Source organism: Choloepus didactylus, chromosome 18, assembly GCF_015220235.1.
Source record: "Choloepus didactylus isolate mChoDid1 chromosome 18, mChoDid1.pri, whole genome shotgun sequence".
Taxonomy (NCBI): Eukaryota; Metazoa; Chordata; class Mammalia; order Pilosa; family Megalonychidae; genus Choloepus; species Choloepus didactylus.
The window spans coordinates 26,818,201-26,839,066 of record NC_051324.1 but is presented as its reverse complement, the minus strand read 5'-3'; the positions used below and the strand labels follow the sequence as shown (position 1 = coordinate 26,839,066).

At 35.8% G+C, this 20,866-nt stretch overlaps 1 protein-coding gene across 1 annotated transcript; it reads left to right on the top strand.

Moving 5' to 3' along the window:
• Window positions 1–3,202: 3,202 nt before the first annotated feature.
• Window positions 3,203–20,593, top strand: WSB1 (WD repeat and SOCS box containing 1). The gene is made up of 9 exons (XM_037809147.1): window positions 3,203–3,532; window positions 8,229–8,397; window positions 9,309–9,577; window positions 11,093–11,224; window positions 12,847–12,947; window positions 15,160–15,332; window positions 16,661–16,774; window positions 19,113–19,220; window positions 19,448–20,593. The coding sequence occupies exons 1-9, from the start codon at window positions 3,493–3,495 to the stop codon at window positions 19,605–19,607; spliced, it is 1,266 nt and encodes a 421-aa protein (XP_037665075.1). The 5' UTR covers window positions 3,203–3,492; the 3' UTR covers window positions 19,608–20,593.
• Window positions 20,594–20,866: the final 273 nt, after the last annotated feature.

The window sequence follows — 20,866 nt, the reverse complement described above, 5'->3', positions numbered from 1 at the left end:
ATATAGGTCCAGAAATAAGATCCCACAGGAATCCTTCCCAATTTAAAACTTATTTAGAGGCTTGTAGGAAGAGTCCAACTTTCTGAGCTATTAAATATTAAGCTATTTGGGGAAAGAAAGGAAAAAGTTCACCTCCAAATGAAGTTAAGTTTACCTACAATGATATGGGGAAAAGTTTTTATCAATATAGGAAAATATTATTTTGTAATATAAAAGAAAAAAGAGAAGGCATAAGATTTTATGTTGTAATCTACTCCCTAGACCTAATTGTTTACATATGCCTGGTTATAGTCACTCCTCCTGAACAAAAGAATGTGATAATTATTGCTTTGCCTTTCTTATAGTGCCTCCTTCTCAGTATAAGAAAATGATGCAGACAAAAAATGCACCCTTAAAAGGTATAATTATATGAAAATGCCAAGCTGTTAGTACGTTTTGCTGAAATGTGAAAAAATGAAAAACAAGGGAGAATGCAAATATTTTTTAAAATTATATTTCAAGATGGTAAATGTTGGTTCAAAAAACTCTGAAAGAAATAATATCCACATAACAAAACTGTGGGTAAATCAACCTTAGTAGAAAACCACACAACAGAATAACTCAAGAATGACCTTCAAGAGGAGTATCTACTAGAACAGGTTTTTAGTGGCTGGGTAAGGTTTGTTTTGGAAAAATGGATGCTTTCCAGAATGTTTATTACCATTTTAATTACACATATATATAAAAATACCATTTTTATGGCTTTTTGCTAACCTCTTATTTTCTATTAGATTTTGGTCTTTCAATTTTGCAGTTCAGATTACTAACATAAAAATAAAACAAAAATATAAATAAAAATAAAAAATATCTAATTCTTAAATAATGCTACTGTGTGCCAAATCCTATTCTAAATGCCTTCAATATATTAACTCATTTAATCCTCAAAATCTGTGAAGTAGGTACTATTACTATCCCCATTTTATAGATTAGGTGACTGAGGCACAGGGAGGTTAAATAATTTGCCCAAGGACATGTAGAAGTAAATTTTAAAAAGGCTATGTAGACATACACCGAGGTATTGATGGTGATTTGTCAGAGTGTGGGGTTATATAGGATTATTAAGATGTATTGCAGCAGCCAGAGATGACACGATAAGATCGTGAACTAAGACAGGGGCAGTTGAGGTGGAACAGAGAGGACAGACTCCAAAAAAGTTTAAGAGAAAAGACTGGCACAGCTTATGGACTGATGGATCAATGTGGGGTTGTGGGAGAGGGAGGAGTCTAAGAAGACTCAAGCAACTGGCTTGGATGACTGGGTGGACATGTACATTACTCTACTAGGGTAGGGAATATAAAAGGTGGAGCAAGTTTGGGAGAGAAGACGGTGCACTCAGTTTTGACACATCGAGTTCAAATGAAGAGAGAAGTCAGGTGTAGACTGGAGAGTCTGCACATAAACCCAAGAGAGGTGCCTTAACCCAGAGAGACTGTGGAAGAAAAGCTGTAGGTCAAGGACAGAACTCTGGAGAACCCTAACATTTATGAGATATGGAAGGATAAGAAACCCATTCAGATTTGACACTAAAATAACAAACTTAGATATGAAATGCCAGGTATATATATTGCTTTTCAAGCTAGATTTCAATTATGAGAGGCAACATGGCAGAGAAGTAGGGAAGGGCAGTCGAACAAGCCTGGCTCCAATCTCACCTACCACTTACTATGACTATGGTCAAGTTACCAAGTGTCTGTAAAATGTGTATATGACTAATACACTACCAATACTGTTGTGGGCATTAAATGGGTTAAAGTACTTACATGGCACAGTGCCTAGCATGTGGCATGAACTCAGTAAATATTAAGAGTTATCTCTAATGAGTACACAGACAATAAAATTATTTTTCATTGCACTGCCATACACTTCCAGTTGAGAAAACACTCCCGAAGTCTGCTGGTTAGCAGGAATTAACTAGAGTGGAATGAAGCAATTGTATGCAAAATTCACCAAAATAATTCACAAGTATTTTCCTTGAATTAGCATGATATAGGACAAGCGTGATGACAGTTGGTTGCAAGAATTAATGAGGACTGATATAAATGTAGATATACAAGCTACAAGACTGCGCTAAAAAATTCTCTTTTGTTCTACTCTAAATATTCAGCAACTAGTTCCAGTGTGTGGGGTGAGCCCTCAGTAAATGTCTTGGTTGAATATAACAAGGCGACATTTTTAAAAGTAGGGGAGATGATTTCTTGTATCTGCTATGTAGCATTTCATTATTTGAAGAATTATAGATTCAAAGAAAAAGATGAGGTAGACATGCCCTAAGCGCCGTCATTTGAGATCTCGGAAAAAAGAGTGTGGCTATCAACCCCCTCTCCCATCAGTTATCTGCCACGTATTTGAAATCCCCAGCCTTAGATGCCCCTCCTTTGAAATAAGGCTTATTGTCCACAGAAAGGCCCACTAAATGCAAATATGCCATCTGTAAAAGGGAACCAACTTGGCTTCTGGCCGAGACCGACACATTTATCAGCTGACAGGGTGGAATCTGCTTTGGCAAGCGGCCCGGGGGTCCTCGGGGGATATCCGGCTGCAGGGACCAGCCAGGACAAAGGCAGCCCAGAGAGGCCCCGTGGAGGGCGCGATCATGCCCGCGTCTCCCCGTTCCTCAGGCCCCACCACCTCGGCCCTTCTGAAATACAGCTGGCTCTTGTCAGGCACAAACGCGGCCCAGACAGGCGGTGCGTAATGATGTTAACTCTAATTCTGATTATTTTCTTTTCCTCAACGCAACCTCCAGTTCACCAACACTTGGGAGGTGGCCAAATCAAATCTGAAATGTCTTGTTGTTGTTCTTTAGGATCAGCCAGTTTACCTCCATGCATTTCTTTAGTCTGTGGGCTAATATACAGTATATAGTTCTCTGTTTGCCCTTTTTAAAGGCATTCCAACTTATAAATTCCATGCTTGAGCACTCCGGCCCGGCTTAAACACACAGTTGGTTCCTACTCGGTTGCTGGCTTCAGTCCGCTGGAGCTACAGCTCCTCCGTAGCCTCTCAGCTCTTCCGCGTCCTTTCAGACAACGCCCGCGCACACAAGGCGGGCGGGGCGCCTAGTGGAGGGTGTCACGTCGCGTGCGTCTGGAGGCGGGGCCATGAGTGTTACGTCACAAGACCCGCCCCCACAGCCCAGATATCATGCGCGCCGCCCGCCATTTTGTCTTTAGTGTCTTGTTTTCAGTCGGCGAGTGGAAGGTGGTGTGTGGCGTTAGGTGTGAGGCAGGACACAGGATCTTTTGTCTGTGTTTGTCTCCGTAGTTTGGCTCGAGGCCTTCCCGAACTTTCCCGGGGCAGTCGGCAGAAGCCGCCGCAACCGCCCCCGCCTCTCCCCTCTGTCTCCGGGACCGGGAGGGCACAAGCTTCGCGTCACGCCCCTCAGCGCTCGCCGCTCCCTTCTCTCTCGTTGAGTCCGCCTCGTAGCCCCGGAAACTAGACGGTGCCCCATAGATGGCCAGCTTTCCTCCGAGGGTCAACGAGAATGAGATCGGTGAGGAATGGGACGGGGTTCCCGGAGGGTTGGTGGGTGAAAGGTGTTGGTGAGCGCGCGGGGGCTGAGGAATGGAAGGGAGGAGGTTTGGGAGGAAACGTCTCAGAGACTGAGGGGACAAGAGAAAGCCCTTGAGCGAAGAGAAAGGAAACAGCCCCGCGGATGGTGTCTGCTGAGGGGGTAGATGGGATTAAGAGAGCTGGAGCGCCTCCAGGGCGCCTGGCACGAACAGGCTGTGAGCGGTTGTTGGAGTTGAGTGAACTTGGGCGCGGGCGTCGAGGGGCGGGAGGGAGCCGGTCCTAGCTCTTGATCGGCCTCCCAGTGACTGTGTGGCCGGGGGCGGGCACTCACCTTTCCGGACCCCAGTTCCCTCGTCTGAGGTCCGCGCAGGCCTGGTATCCTGTGATTCTCTTGGCTCAGCGGCTGGGGCGTCGAGTGGACGCGGGAGGGCCTACGCCCAGGGGTTACGGCGCAAGGCTTAGTCGTAGAGGGTCCAAGTTAAGCTTAGGATGGGAAAACTAAACTTGTGTTTTGAGACAGCATCTGCATGCACACCAACCACTCTTAAATGAGAAACGTGGTTGAAGAGGTGCCAACAGCCTGGAAAGCAATATTTTTTAAAATGGTTAAAAAAGGCACCGGGTCAGGGGAGGAGTCTTTTTCAGAATTATCTTTCATAGACATGGGAGGAGCAGACATATTTGGGCGGAGTGACAGAAGAGCGAGCAAACTCCGGAAGAGGCCGTCTAAAAAACTAGCCTAGTGGCTAGCCTGCCACGTTGAAGACAGTGGCCCAGTTGAAAGCACCTCAGGTTATTTGAATCCTCTCATTCAACTTGAAAGACCTGGAACAACTTTTGGTGGGAGAGTGCTATGCATTGACTGTAAGCTTTCGTAACTGTGGTAATTACATAAAAATTCGAGGTGGCCACCGAGTAGAGAACTTATGCATTTCCCTGCTAAGGAGATGAGTGCCTTTATTAAATACATTAAGAAAGTATTTCTAGTGAAAGGGACATACTGAAGTAGCCTAAAAGCCCTCTCTCCTGTGTTTGGGTGATTTTTTTTATATAGAAACAACCATCTTAGAATTCTGGACTTTTGTTCTCTTAGGAATAAAGTTGAAAGTCTGGTTAGATGGGGACTTTAACCCTGGGTTTAATAACTGTTTTAACGATACAGAGAATATACAGAGTTCATGTCCAAATTTTATTTTAATTGGATTTTATGACGAACTTATTCTTGGTCATTTTTTTTTTCTTTCTATGACACATTACAGATGAGTGATCTGCCTTTCATTTATCTGTTTTAATTTCCATGAACCATCTTGAAAGCCTTTCCAGTCTTCTAAGGGATGAATAGAGCTTCTTAGCCTACTTGCATAAGGTAGAACCATACATTAAGTAGATTTTCAGTTAATTTTTTTTTGCATAATTGGTTCTCAGTGTTATTACCTGGAATGTAGTATAAAGTAAAAAGTTACTAGCTAAGTGCCAAATATCTAAAAGAACTTTGGCCTTTTCTAAGCTTTTTGAAAAACCATTTCATTCCTTCCTTCCTTTCATATTTGAATACAAGATTAAACACTTGTATTCAAAAGTATTCAAAAATTAAACACTTATTTTTTTGTGTAGTATTGTATCTTTCAGTAAAGAATTACTTTTTTCCTTTCTTGGGTGACTTTTAATTATAGCTGTTTTGTTTCTCAAGTACATACTGAAAGAGTAAAGGCAGGTTTCAATGAATGATTAAAGAAGTCTGCAACGGGGTTCCTGCCTTGCGCTCTTTCACAAGGCACTGCCGCAGATCCTCCCTTTCTGGTTATGAAATTGCAGAGAGGAGTGTTAAGGAGCTAAATCTGATTTTCTTTGGTCAGTAGTGACTCAGGTGATGAGATATTACTGTACAGATATTAATAATGTAGAGATGTATCTTCTGGCAGATTTCCCATGGTAGGCAACTTTTACCTTATACAAAGTCATTAAATAATAAATTTCTTAGGATACTAACATTAAACAGTTACAGATAATGTAACAGGTTTGTTTTTTTTTTTTTAAGGACTTTATTATAAATCCTGTATTAGGCTTACAGTATTGTACCAGTGCATGTTTAATTGGGTGCTTACAGAAATCGTTTGATACGCCTGTTAACAAAAGGAAACACTATAAGGACAATTTTTAATACAATACTTGTAACGTTGTAACTTCGTATTCATTTGGCAGGTTTTTTAGTGGCCCGATTTTTAAATTTCTATATATTCAAGAGTTCATAGTCTTTGCCATTCGAACCAGTTTTTTAGTTGTTATTTTATTACCATACTTTATAGGAGAGAATTTTTGTAATTGTGGCCAAGGTAAAAGAAGAAAAATACAAAGTGATCCTAAAATACGGACTAAAACGAATGCTCTGTGGGAAATTTAGTCTTGCTCGTGCTTGCTAAAGGATAGCTGAGTTCTAGTGTAATTTACCAGATGTTTTTGAAGTTGAATGCAAGAGCCAATCCTCTAGTTTTTGAGGTGGAAATTGCATCAGTATACTACTTGTCCACTTTAACCAGGGACTTTCTCTTTTTAAGATAATACTTGTATTTTGCAATTGGATTCTTCCCAAAATTTATGGGTTTTAAAAGATAGATGTAGTTTAATAACAGAAACCCAAGTTTAAAAAAAAAAAAAAAGATTTAGGCAAGGGTTGCAAATTCAGGGGCTAGGCAGGTAAGGTCATCCTAGTGAGATGACCATGTGAAGACTGGCCTCAGGAATATAAGGAAACCTGGAGTGGTGTGCCCTTTCTAAAATCATCTGTGTATTTATAAAAACATTCAACAGGCATATGAGGGTCACCACTTTGTGAATGTTTTATTAAAAAAGGCATGTGACTGCCAATAAAGTTAATGTTGTCTTATGCTGTATTAATAATATAGGTGTGTGGGGGGGTGTTGGAGAAATCTGCTGCTTTCCTTAAACCACACCTGGAGTATTTTGTTCAGTTCTGGGTCAGTGGCTTGAGGGCCATTGACTCACTGGAGATGATCCAGAAAAGTATAATGAAGGTGAAGATGCAGAATGGACTTGAAACCATGTAACCTAAGGAATGATTGGATCGACTAGAGGTATAAGCCTGGTGAAAAGATTTAGGAGCTGATGTTGTGACTGTCTTCAATATATCGATGTCCTGTTGTGAGTTGTGAGAGCAGGGTTAGGCTTATTCTCTTAGGTCAGAATCTGTGAGTGGGTAGACTGACTGGGAGAAAGATTTTGAGTCATTAAAAGGAAAAAATTTCTGATAATCTCAACTATACCAAAATAGAGTTAAGTATTCTTATTTGTGACTATCATGGAAAAATGGGTCTCAGTTTTTTTTCCTTTTAAGCCATTGCTTGCTATCAAACAATTGAGTGAGGATCATATTTAAATCACTTAAGAATGAGCGCTTATGAATATGCATTAGTATTTTTTCAATAAATATTTACTGAGCATCTATCATGTACCAGGTGCTGTACTAGATATTGACATAGCACACATTCAGACTGTAGAAATGTCATTGAATAATTATATTTTGGGAAATTGTGAATATATCTGCTCCAGCAATGGGAGTAAAAGTGGTTTTTATTTAAACTTTAATGCATAAAATATATTGAAGTTTAGTTGTTGGAAAGTTTAGGTAAAAAATATTCAAGAATACATTATTATACACTGTAGAGGTGACCAGACAACCAAACACAAAATAGATAATGGATAAACTAAACTGACAAATTTATAACTAAAAGGAAAGAATAGCAAAATTTGAAATCAAGGCTAAACAAAGATAACCTTTGTGATACCCTAATAAAAAAGTTCCTTTCCTGAGATCGAGGAAATTCCAGCTGACTTTGCATGTGCACATGTACAGTAAGAGCTTGTTGATTCTGTTTCTTATTAAATACGGAAGTAAAATTCTTAGACTCTGGTAATATATCAGTTTTATCATGAATGCTAAGTCTAAGTAATCCTAAATATAAATGTAGGAAATGTCCACTTTTTGTGTTAGGAACCAAAAGAATTACCTCCATTTTTGGGTCACATTGTGGCCCTTTAGGAAAATGCTTATGGGCCAGTATTCGAGAATCAAAAATGTAATGTGTTTTGAAGCGCTGGTTGGGAGGTTGGACTAGATAAACTTGAAGCCCCTTCTAGTCGTGGGCTTTGTGAATGGGCCTGAAAAACATACGACTATTCATGTTTGAATAGACTGCCCTAATAGTGCTTTGAGTAACAGTATAGTATTGTATTTTATAGTGGCTTGTGGTTTTCAATAGCTAAAAAACTTAATTTTGAAATACACTTTTCTTGCAAAGTAACTTTATTGCATTTTAAATGTTAGTAAATTATGCAGAAGTTGTATTATTGTAATTGCTAGCCCTAATTGTTCATTACATTATTATTCCTTGATCACTTTTTTCTTGAAACTTTCTAAAAGATTCTTGCATCAGAAAATTTTAGGAAAATCATTTTTACCAAAACCTAAAGATAGTTATTATCAGTAAGGGATCTTCACACCACATACCTACCTCCCTTAAGAGAGTGGAAAGAAAAACTGTCTGCATAGAAAAGGGAAGAACTCAGTGGAGTTGGGTGAGTCCCACAATAATATGGAGGCAATCTCAAATTCATTGTTGATTATATGTAATATCCTGTATTTTTATTTTTCCTTTTAGTGAGATCACGTACCATAGGAGAACTTTTAGCTCCAGCAGCTCCTTTTGACAAGAAATGCGGTCGTGAAAACTGGACTGTTGCTTTTGCTCCAGATGGTTCGTACTTCGCTTGGTCACAAGGACATCGTACAGTAAAACTTGTTCCGTGGTCCCAGTGCCTCAAGAATTTGTAAGACTGTTTTCTTCTTTGTATCTTGTATCTGTTTGTGGAGTTTACCATTTTCTTTCAGTATGGGGCAAAAAAATAATTTTGATGTTTAAGTTTTTCTTTGTAGACTGCGTATAAATGTGTTTCACTCTTAGGCTGAATGTACTTTTTGGAAATTTTGTGTAAAGGACTGTCTGGGGGAATGGGAAGTTATTGAATATTTTCTCATACTTTTTGTGTCAAGTTTGTGCATTAAAAGATTAGTTGTGCCTTGTTACCACATACAATGTATTGTGTCAGGCAGGTGACCATTGTTTTGTGAAGCTTTTTTGAATTCACTTTTGGATTTTGTAACAGGCATAACCATTTTATTCGGTAACAGTGGTACACAGATCATGTATTTACTTTTTGTGTAATTGTGAACCCTCTAATTGGGGTTAATTGATTTTTGAATATTCGTTGCAAGTTTCTTTCTCTGCTTTTGGATCTAGAAAGTGTAGGAAGCATTACTGATTATTATGGTTTGGGTTTATGTAATTTTTTAAAGTAATTTTTTGGTACCAGCTTGACAGAATATCTTGTTATCAGGATTTTTTTGTTTATACTGCTGCTTTTAGGTTGATTAAAGGAGTCCCAATTGATACAGTGATCTTGAGGAAAATTTGGGAGACGAATGTTCTAAATTGCTTTATTGTTTAATTTATTCTCTCTCCCAGCCACTGAGAATTTCTTTTAATGATCAGTTTATTCATTCATGCTCTTGGAGCCCAAATAGTGACTTTTTCCTTTCTCATCTATAGGCTTCTATTTGTTATTCAGTATCACTATAATCATATTGGGGTTATTTTAACAAATGTTTATGATTATTCAGTGTCTGCAATAGTTTAGAGTAAATAATAGCTCAATTTCAGTCCGGCTTTTTTTTCCTCCAGTCTCTTGCATGGCACCAAGAATGTCACCAATTCGAGCAGTTTAAGATTATCAAGACAAAATAGTGATGGTAGTCAGAAAAATAAACCTCGTGAACATATCATTGACTGTGGAGATATAGTCTGGAGTCTTGCTTTTGGGTCTTCAGTTCCAGAAAAACAGAGTCGCTGTGTAAATATAGAATGGCATCGATTCAAATTTGGACAAGATCAGCTACTCCTTGCCACAGGATTAAACAATGGGCGTATCAAAATATGGGATGTATATTCAGGTATGGATTCTTTATAAAGTTAAGCTGTTTTTTAAAATTGTGGTAACATGAAATTTTCTACTTCAGCCATTTTTAAGTGTACAATTCGGTGTCATTAATTTTACAATGTTGTACTACTGTCGCAGCCTTCCATTACTAAAACTTTTTCATTACCCCAAACAGAAACTCTTTAACCATTAAGCAATAACTTCCCATTCCCCCTTCCCCTGTAATTGCTTGTCTTCTTTCTCTTTCTATTTGCTTATTCTAGATATTTCATTAAGTGTAATCATATAATACTTAGCCTTTTGTATTTGACTTCACTTAGCATCATGATTTCAAGGTTCATCCACATTTATAAAGTTAAACTTATTTTTAGTCATAGTGTTAAAATCTGATTGTTTTATGATGCAGGACACTGCCCAAGGGCTGGAATATATGATTTGAGGGTTATAACTTACTGAAAAGCAAGAGTTGGTGCTGTTAATGTATCTTGATAATTGACCAGAATATCATCTTGTTCAGCTCATGGTTTTAGTTAAAGAAGAACTGGGTTCACACTGCTTGATCATTCCTAAGAGAATATTACAGCAAAAAAAGAGGTGTCTAAGGAATGTTTAGTTAATTATCACTTATGCAAGTAGTGATTTAATTCTCTAACTCAAATAGCAGGTGTTTTCTTATATACATTTTCAATGATTGATAGTTTAAGGGCTTTAAAGGCAAATCTAGTTTCAACAGTCATCTAACTTTCGGAAGATTTTAGTGACAGTTTATCTTAAGTTTAACTAGACAGGTTGAGAAATTAAATTCTTTGGCAATTAAAAACGTGTTATTCACTGCCTAAAACAGTTTCTGACATATAGAATGTACTAAAAAAATTGGAGTAAATGAGCATTAAAGCTATGTATATCAGAACATATCAAGTGATACCAATGTTGAGTGGGGATAATGAGTCAATAAATTTGAACTATTTCTTGAAAGAAAATTTAAGGTAAAAACATAGATTTTTTTATAGAAAACAAAATTCTTACAGTTTTAGATGAATAAAGTAGTGTATTCACTAGGATTATGTTCAAATTTAGGGTAGCGGTTTCTTTTGGGGAATATAATAGTACATTAGCAGTCCAAGGCCACAGGAATACAAGCAAAATTTTTTATTTTATAATTTAAAATTGTGCTATACGTGGATTTGGAAAATAATTTAGGACTTTTCTTGATATTAAATTAACTAAATCTAGGAATTAGTTTAAATTTCAGGAATTCCCTTTTAATGTTCCTAATAAGTTCAGGCTTTACTATCTTGGAAAGAATATTTTAAAACAATGTGAATAGTGACTCTTTAAAGGTTATATAATACTACTACTAATAAATAAATGTACATTTTACACTTGGTAAAGTAAAGAGGCACCCAAGAATATTTATTCATTTTTGTTTAAATGATGAACAACACTATTTTTAAAAAATAGCAGTTGATTAAAAAAAAAAGAAACATTCTTTTTTTTTTTTTTTTTTTTCCCACCCTCCTGCTTTTAGGAAAACTCCTCCTTAACTTGGTAGATCATACTGAAGTGGTCAGAGATTTAACTTTCGCTCCAGATGGAAGCTTGATCCTAGTGTCAGCTTCAAGAGACAAAACTCTTAGAGTGTGGGACCTGAAAGATGATGGTATGTCTTTTTCTCAGCCTATGAAAAAGAAAAATTCCTTGATATACTGTTGAGAGGTATTGGGATCAATGTGGCATTTGACTTTGAAAGTGGCATATGATCAAAGTTTCTCTTTTTTTCTTCCTAGTCCTTTGTTCCCTTTCCCTGTACAGATCTAACAAAAACATAAATGACCCAGAATAGGAGCCAGCAGTTACTCTAAACAATCTGATACTATTCAGAAACTAACCACAAAAATCTTTATCAAGAATTTGAGGACAAAATCTGGATCACTTCTAGGGTTTTATATAAACTTGTCTGTGTTAGTTTATTTCCTTTATCTTAGGGAGGGTTATTAACTCTGCATTTGCTTAATGAAAATTTAAGTAGAAAATGAAGTAACGAGATATCAGTTAGTAATCAATAAAGTTTAATTAAAATTTGAGTTACAGAGCATAATTTATATAATGCTCATAAGCATAATAGTAAGTTGGATAGGTTAAGTAAGAAATTATAAAAAGTAAAAGATTCACCTTCCAAATATAATAGAAAGGTATGTCAGTGACAAGTACTCAGATTTTTCTGAAACCTTGATAATTTGTGATGCTTACAGAGCTTTGGGGAAGGCTACCTTATCTGAGAGGACCAGAGATGAGCATCTTTTCTCCCTTCTTAGCCACTAATAAGACAATTTACATTTTTAGTTAAAAAGGTTTTAGTTAAAACCTTTTATTTAAATAAGATCTGCTGGTATTGTTAACAGCCTCACCTTGGAGATTCATAGGCTTTCTCAGAGGTAATGTAGCTTAAATTGAATGTAGTAGGAAACAAACCCTCAGATTTGGAGAAGTTGTTCCAGCTAATGTGTATAACCATTGCCTGATAAAATAATCGTCCAACAATTTCAAACCATGAGGTACATTTTCTGCATTTTATCAATTCTCTGCTCAGCTATTAAGGGGGAAAGGATCCTAATAATTAACTGTTTTAAAACAGTTTTATAATTTTTTATTTTCTTTTACATATTAAATGATACTTATCAGCATATTTTCAGTTGTGTATGTATGTTTTAAGAAATGTAGGCTCAGTAAAATGTAATCTTCAAGATTAGAGACTTTGTCTTATTCACAGCTCTATCCTTAGTGCCTGGATCAGTGCCTGGCATGTAATAGGTACTCAGTAGGTATTTGTAAAATTAAGAGTTAAATATACTTAAGCATAGTTGTAATATATGCTGTGGGTATAATGCACATAGGAGTACAGTGTAAGTTACCAAAATGGAAGAAGAATGAAAAGTCATTTTGAAGATATTCACCAAGTCTCTCAACCTTGCTGTGTTCCAATTTGTTCTTTTGTAGAATAAGCAGATTGGACTAAAAGAATTCTATCATCTGTAGATGAAGGTATAGCAGACTTTCTTAGAGAGCCAGATAGTAAATATTTTAGACTTGTGGACCATGCAGTCTCTGTCGTAGTTACTCAACTCTGCCATTGTAGTGCAATAGCCATCATAGACAATACATAAAGGATGGGCATGATGATGTTCAGTAAAACTGTTTATAAAAATAAGCGTTTATTGCCATTTTCAAAAGCTCTCCATTTGAAATGGATTCTAAGGTTAACACATATTTCTTTTTTTTCAGGAAACATGATGAAAGTATTGCGGGGGCATCAGAATTGGGTGTACAGCTGTGCATTCTCTCCTGACTCTTCTGTGCTGTGTTCAGTCGGAGCCAGTAAGGCAGTATGTGTCAAAGTTCTTGTACATTCATTGTGAATTCGATTATAATATGTACATGATCATTTTAAATCCAAGTAACCTATAAAGTCTGTGCTCGGTGTCATGAATATCGTACAAGTTTTGTTTCATGATGGGGAGTATTTGCATGAAGGAAATTCAGTAAATACAGTTACTGATTGTGAAGTGAGAAATTGGATTGCTTTTAGTTAGAGATAATATTCATAAACTGTGGGGTGTGTCAAATATATTTTTTGTGAAATCTAGGAAAGTTTATGTGCTGTAGAAGAGATGGGTCCAAATGTTAAGAAATTCCCTTGCTAATTATTTTCTTCTCTGTTGTTCTATTTTTTTTTTTTTTGTCCAGTTTGCTGTTTTTAAAGTTTTGAGTCCCAGCTGGTCCTGGACATTTAACTGAAAAAAGTAACTTAAAAACCTAATAATACACTCGTGTATGTCATAGAGTGAATTATAGATGAAATTTGATCTTGTCTGTTTTACATAGCATACCTGTAGATAACTTAAGTAATTAAGAGGATTATGCTTATTGATGAACTCCCTTTAAGTTATCTATCAGTTTTGAGTTAGCTTAAAGGAATTTATTAGCTTCACATATTTATGAAAATGGTTAAAGTCCAAATACATGTGATGATCACAGTACACTTTTAAGTTAATGGGAGTTGGGAGGCTGGTTAATAAAATGCTTTTTATTGAGGCAAGGAAATATGTTAAAATGACAGTTGCAAATGTTGGAAGATTATAACAAAATACTCAATTTAGTTCTTTAAAAATCATAGGAAGAAGAAAGCTAGATGTTGACATTGCTATTGTAGGCTGTGTGTTTTCCATATGCTTCTTGCTTTCCCTGTCACAGGTGGTGGCAGCAATATTGGTGTGATTGAGGTTATGCTGGCACCACTCGCACACAAGCGCACAATGGTGTTAGCTGGGCAGAAAGAGTGGCATCTCTGGCTACCGGGCTGGGGGCGACCTTTACCATAGGATGAAGTAACCTTGCATTCGGCTGCAAGGTGTACTGTACGTACACAGGTGCTGGTCGATGTCCACTTTCTGCTTTTCTTTCTTTCTTTTTTTCTTTTTTAAAGTAATTTTCCCCACAGTGAAACCCACTGACTCCTCCAAGTAAATTGATCTTCCAGTTTGATGAAATTGGGAGTCTGGCAAGTGAAACCAACTTAATGTAAAGTAATTGGCTTTCAAATGGTTTCTCTGTGCTATTTTTTGGAATTCTTTGAGATGCTAGAGATACCATAAATCTTTGATCCAATTTAAAATTTGTACTTAATTTTGGAAATAATATATTGTGTCTGTGCAGAAAAAACATAGCAAAAAGGATTGTCTGCTCCAAGAGGAGGAGAGATTGTCTTACTAGGATTGTTATAAACCTCCAAGATAACAGACTGAAGTAAACATTAGTATCCTATTTAGATCTTTTCTGCACAGTCCAACTACTGATTTTTAGAATCTAAAACTATATGTAAACTTGTGCTTAAGTAATTTAAATGTTTTATACTTAAAATGACTGTGTTCAGTTTGGGAAAAATAAGATTGGTAAATCTTGATTCGCAGAAATGTTGTAATTTTATTGTTTTCATAAAGTAGCATTTTCATTTTGTAATGTGGTTTAACATCCTTGTTGTTTGCCAAAGAAATTTCATTTGGCTGTGAAAATTCTCTTTGCTTGCAGTATCTGTTTCTCTTCCTAGGCTCACGTTGGTGGTCCAAGCCTATTGTAAACAAGTGATTATCTCAAAGGGAGATGCCAATGGAGTAACAATTTGTTAACCTTACATTTTCTGTCTGTATATTTTTTTAAAATTTGGTAGTTTCTGGAAAAAAAAAAAGAAGGGGGTTTGTAATTCTTAACCCTATTTGTTTCTGTATATTTTAGTTAATTTTTGGAATAAATGGATTTCAGTATAACTTTGTGATTAAATTGTATTGCCGTTATTTTATGTTTAGGCTTATTTTTAAATTAACATTTAACAGAAACATTTGAAATAGAATTTGCATGTCTGCTTTAATTAACTTAAAGACTGATTTTAACTATGACACTGAGCATATTTTAATTACTCATAATTTATAATGTTTAATTTACTATTATCTTAATTAAATTTAGCAGTTTTTTAGTATAAGATGTGCCATTTTGTCCTCTGTGTGTCTGAATGAAGCTATAACATTTGCCTTTTTATTGCAGATTTTCCTTTGGAATATGGATAAATATACCATGATACGGAAACTAGAAGGACATCACCATGATGTTGTAGCTTGTGACTTTTCTCCTGATGGAGCATTACTGGCTACTGCATCTTACGATACTCGAGTGTACATCTGGGATCCACATACTGGAGACATTCTGATGGAATTTGGGTAAGTATGGCATAAATTATTTTAGTCTATAATTCATTTCTGGCAATCAGTGTTGCTTTTAAAAAGTTGTGTGAATAATTAGAATCTCTAACATGTGAAACCTGAAATTGTATTCTATTAGTTTTAAAATTTCATGTTATTTAAGCCCTTGAATAGTGCAATTTTAGATATAAATTCTAAATTTGTTCTTTATTTTTTTAATGCAATTTTATTGAGATACATTCATATAACATACAGTCCTCCAAAGTGTACAATCAGTTGCTCATAGTATCATCTATAGTTGTGCATTTATCACCAATCTTTGAACATTTTCATTACTCCAAAAAATAAAATAAAAATAAAAATTAAAAAGAACATCCAAAACATTCCATTTCCCTCCTCCCCCCATTGTTCATTTACTTATTTACTTTTTTTTAGCACTCATTCATTTTTCTAACTTTATCAAAAAATTAAAAAACAATTAAAAAAACTGTTTCAAACAAAACCAAAACAAAGGAATAAGAAAAAATAAATAACATAAAATAGCTACATTGTTTCCAACATGTTCCTACCTTACCCCAAGAAAATAAACCATAACCAAAGGAATAAGAAAAACAATTAACCTAAAATAACTACATTGCTGCCAACTTGTTCCTACCATACCTCCAAAAAATTAACAAACTGTAGCTGTTCCTGAGCATTCCCATAACCTTAAGTTTACCCTCCATAACTTATCTGTTCTTATTAGATTATTGTTCCCCCTTCACTATTTGCTGTCTATCGCTAGTTCCCCTATGTTGTACAATATAAACCATTTATTTTATATTTTTCAGAGTTCACATTAGTGGTAACATACAATATCTCTCTTTTTGTGCCTGGCTTACTTCACTCAGCATTATGTCTTCACGGTTCATCTATGTCATATGTTTCATGACCTCATTCCTTCTTACTGCCACGTAGTATTCCATCATGTGTATATACAGTTTGTTTATCCACTCAACTTTTGATGGTTCTTCTTTATAAAAGCCTATTTAACAGTACCTGACTGCAGAAATGGTAATTATATTTTAAATTTAGCAGGTCTTAGTATTTTTATGTTGGAGAAAATAGTTAAAACCAGAGTTGGTCTTAACCTTAATGTCTTAAGCCACATTATAAAAAAAGTGATTAGTAATTCTTTTTAGGTCCCTTTTTCTTAATTTGGATATATCAGCTCTATTCATGTCTTCTCAGTTGTGTTTGTTAAGGCAAATTTAAACCTTACTCGACGACAGATGTACTTTGTACCTGCGTAGTTTTGTTCCTTGAAGTGACTCTTATGTCCACTGAAAATATATATTTGCCCACAGGCACCTGTTTCCCCCACCTACTCCAATATTTGCTGGAGGAGCAAATGACAGATGGGTACGATCTGTATCTTTTAGTCATGATGGACTGCATATTGCAAGCCTTGCTGATGATAAGTGAGTGTGTGAATTATAGTTTGATCTATTTCTTATTATCTTTTAAAGATATCCTTTGATCCTTCTACATAATGAAAACACTGCTGAACCTTAAAAAATGCCTTTCTGCAGTTTGCATTTTAATGTATCATTCTCTAGATGAGGACTTGGGAGATGTTGGTGTGTCTTAAAGAATATTGACCTGAAGAGTATCTATGTAAACTAAAGATAATGCATGCCTTTCCCTGTGTTCCTTATATGTTAACTAGTTTGGGTGAACTTAGGTAGATTTATTTTTTGTTTTTTGTTTTTAGTGGCTTAAACCAGTCATTTTAAAACCTGTTACTGTAGTAACATATACACAACCCCAAACTTCCCATTTTAACCACTTCCAAGTGTACAATTTAGTGATATTTACAATCTTTTGCTACCGTCACTAACATCCAATGCCCCAACTTTTTCGTCATCTCGAACAGAAACTCTCCATTCATTAAGTAATAATACTCGCTCACCCCATAACCTGTAGCCTACTATCTTTTGAAATTTACTTCTTCAGGGTATTCAGTATTAGGGAGATTATACAATATTTGTTCCTTTGTGTTTGGCTTCTTTCACTCAACATGTTGCCTTCAAGGTCTATCCATGTCATAGTGTGCATCAGAACATCGTTCCTTTTTACTGCTGAATAATACTCCAGTGTATATATATATAATATATACCAGATTTTGTTTTATCTGTTCATCTCTTGATGGACACTTGGGTTGCTTCCATTTTTTGGCTGTTGTAAATAATGCTGTATCTACATTGGTGTATCTATTCGAGTCCCTGTTTTCAGGTATATACCAAGAAGTGGGAGTGCCTGGTCATATGGTAATTCTAGATTTAATTTTCTGAGGAACCACCAAACTGATTTCCACAGTGGCTGCACCAGTGTACAATGCCACCAATAATGTATAAGGGTTCCAGTTTCTCCACATCCTTGCCAACATTTGTTATTTTCTGTTTTGTTTTTTGTTTTGTTTTTTAACAGTAGCCTCCTAGTGGGCGTAAAATGTTATCTCGTGGTTTTGATTTGCATTTCTCTGATGACCAATGATGTTGAGCATCTTATATGCTATTGTTCATTTGTATATCTTCTTTGGAAAAATGTCTGTTCAAGTCCTTCGCCCATTTTTTGATTGGGTTATTTGTCTTTCTGTTGTTGAGTCATAGTAGTTCTTTACTTATTCTGGATGTTAAACTTTTATCAGATAAATGATTAGCAATTATTTCTTCGATTCTGTCTTTTCAGTTTCTTGATAGTATCCTTTGATGAACACAAATTTTTAATTTTGATGAAGTCCAGTTTATTTTTTCTTTTGTTCATACTTTTGATGTTATATCTAAGAAATCACCACCAAGTTCAAGGTTATGAAGATTTCCCCCTATTTTCTTCTGAGAGTTTTATGGGTTTAGCTAGCTCTTATATTTAAGTCCTTGATCTATGTAGAGTTAACTTTTGTATATGGTGTGAGGTAGAGGTCCATCTTCATTCTTTTGCAAGTGGATATTCAGTTTTCCCAGCATATTCATTGAGAAGATTGTTTTTCCCCCATTTGCTGTACTTGGCCCTTGAGTGTATTTTTAATTAGAGTTTAGCCCAGCTCACAGAGATTTTTTTTTCAGTAATATCTTAATAAAGATTGAAGCAGAAGGAAATTTCCAAAGTGAAATAAATAGTAAAAGCAGCAATTTGTATCCACTGAGATTGAGACAAGATGAAATGTTACATGAGTGAGGTGTGCTCTTTATTGATAAGAAGCAGAAGCTAGTTGTACCATTCCATTTTCTCGAGCTTTTATTACACAACATGCATGGGTATAGGATTAAGCAGTTTAGTAACATCAGTTCAGAAAGCACCTCATTATCATCTTTCCAGAATGTTAGCTAATGTTCAGGGAGAGTTCTTTTTTAACTTGACAGCAGCAGCCAATCAGATAGATTCTGAACATCAGTTCTTTGCTGTTTTTCTATATACATTCTGCCTAGGTGAAAAGGCTTTATTGTCTTAGACAAGTAAAACAGATCAATTACTGGTTGGGCTAAGAATAAAAAAGTAAGGAGAACACTTCCATTGTGAACATTATAGACTCAGATGGAAAGGGAAAGCAGCCATACATTGTCATCTCATTGTAGAGTTGATCCAAATTGCCAACTGATAAACCTTAAAATATTTTAAAAAGCAAGTAAGTAATTGCCACAGTGACTTTTGTGTATTTGTGTGTGCCTTTTCTGATTCAGAACACAGTGGCATTTCTAAGGTTGCTTTTACTTTAAATTTCCTGTTAAATATTCACTGGATGATTTATTTCCTTTACAGAATGGTGAGGTTCTGGAGAATTGATGAGGATTATCCAGTACAAGTTGCACCTTTGAGCAATGGTCTTTGCTGTGCCTTTTCTACTGATGGCAGTGTTTTAGCTGCTGGGTAAATATGTTTTTCTGTTTTCTTTAAAAAGCAATGTAAAGTGGATTTTAGTCAAAGCAGCCCGTATTTTATTGTCAGTAAATCGTTGGTTCGGTTTCCTTAATTAGGGTTCAGTGTGCAATTTGTGAATTTAATACACAGCCTTGGAAGATAATTGTTGGAGTAGTAGGAATGTTGAAATACCTGTTCTTGGGGTGACTGAGATTGTGATTTTTGTTTCTGTTTAGGACACATGATGGAAGTGTGTATTTTTGGGCCACTCCAAGGCAAGTTCCTAGTCTCCAACATTTATGTCGCATGTCAATCCGGAGAGTGATGCCGACCCAAGAAGTCCAGAAACTGCCAGTTCCTCCCAAAGTTTTGGAGTTTCTCTCCTATCGTGTTTAGAAGACTCTGTCTTCGCTATTCATAGGGACAGAAAGAATAAGAATACGTTTTGCAAAAACCTCAAGCTTTACTGATTTCAAGTATCTGTTTATAAAGGTTTAGAAGATTTATTTAATTTGCTACATTCTTGTTCTGCATCAGTTGAGTTTTTAAAATACTATTTATAGACTAGAGAAGGATTTCTGAAGATATCAGATGTAAATTTTTTTAAAGATCTAACTGTGAAAACGTATACATACATGTATATATTTAGATAGAAGCTGCTATTTGTTGAGTGGACCCTTTTGCTTTTCTAATTTTTAGTGTCTGACATGTATATATTGCTTCAGGAGAGCTGCAAATATGTATCTTTGCTGTAAAATGGAAGGAATTTTTTTATTCTGGGAAAGTTAGATGGTAAATATTAACCTATAAAAGCTGAATTGCCTCATACTCAATGTTTTTGGTGGGGGAGGATCAGAAAGCTGATCTGCAACTAAAACACAGTTTTTGTCTAGGGAAAGGATTTTATTTTCCTTAAGAATGGCATCTGAGAGGTAGAGTTTGAATGTGTCATTAAATATAGAACAGTGCCAGAATACAACTGGTTAAAAGGGTATACGCTTTTTTGTTTTTTGTCTGTCTAATTAGTGCTGCGGGCCTTAATTTTGGAAAGCAGCTTTCTACTTTAGCCCTTGTGATACAAAGTATTATAAATTTTAGTCAATTTGAAAAGTCCATCTACTGTATTATTGCTAAATATTTTGTTTGTACTAAGGGACAGTTATTTTTTAAGATAATGGATTTTTTTTTATACATACTCTGTTTCTGCAGGGGGTGATATTGGTGACTTGCCAAAGAGAAGCAATACAGTATATCTGCTTTTGCTTTCTGTTATTTATCTCACCTGCATATATTAAGAATGTATGCATTATGTAAAATGCTTGATTATATATTTTTGTTGACTTTTTTAAAATTAAACACTTGTGAAAACAAATGAAAGAAAATGCTATCTGTTGGGAATGTTTCATAAATATGTTGGAAGGTTTAATGTTTTTTGTCTACCCCTGTTATAAGATTGATGGAGCCCCATAAGCAAATTAAGAAGGATAATGAATTAGTGCAAGAATAGGGCACTGTTTTAGAGATAATTCAGGGCTTCACGAATGCAACTGTGTTTGTTCTGGGAGAGCTGTTGCAGTAATGCTAATTTTAAAAGCAGAGAAAAACTCGAGAACAAAGGAAGGTAACGACTGAGCGAAAGGGAAATATAATCTTTG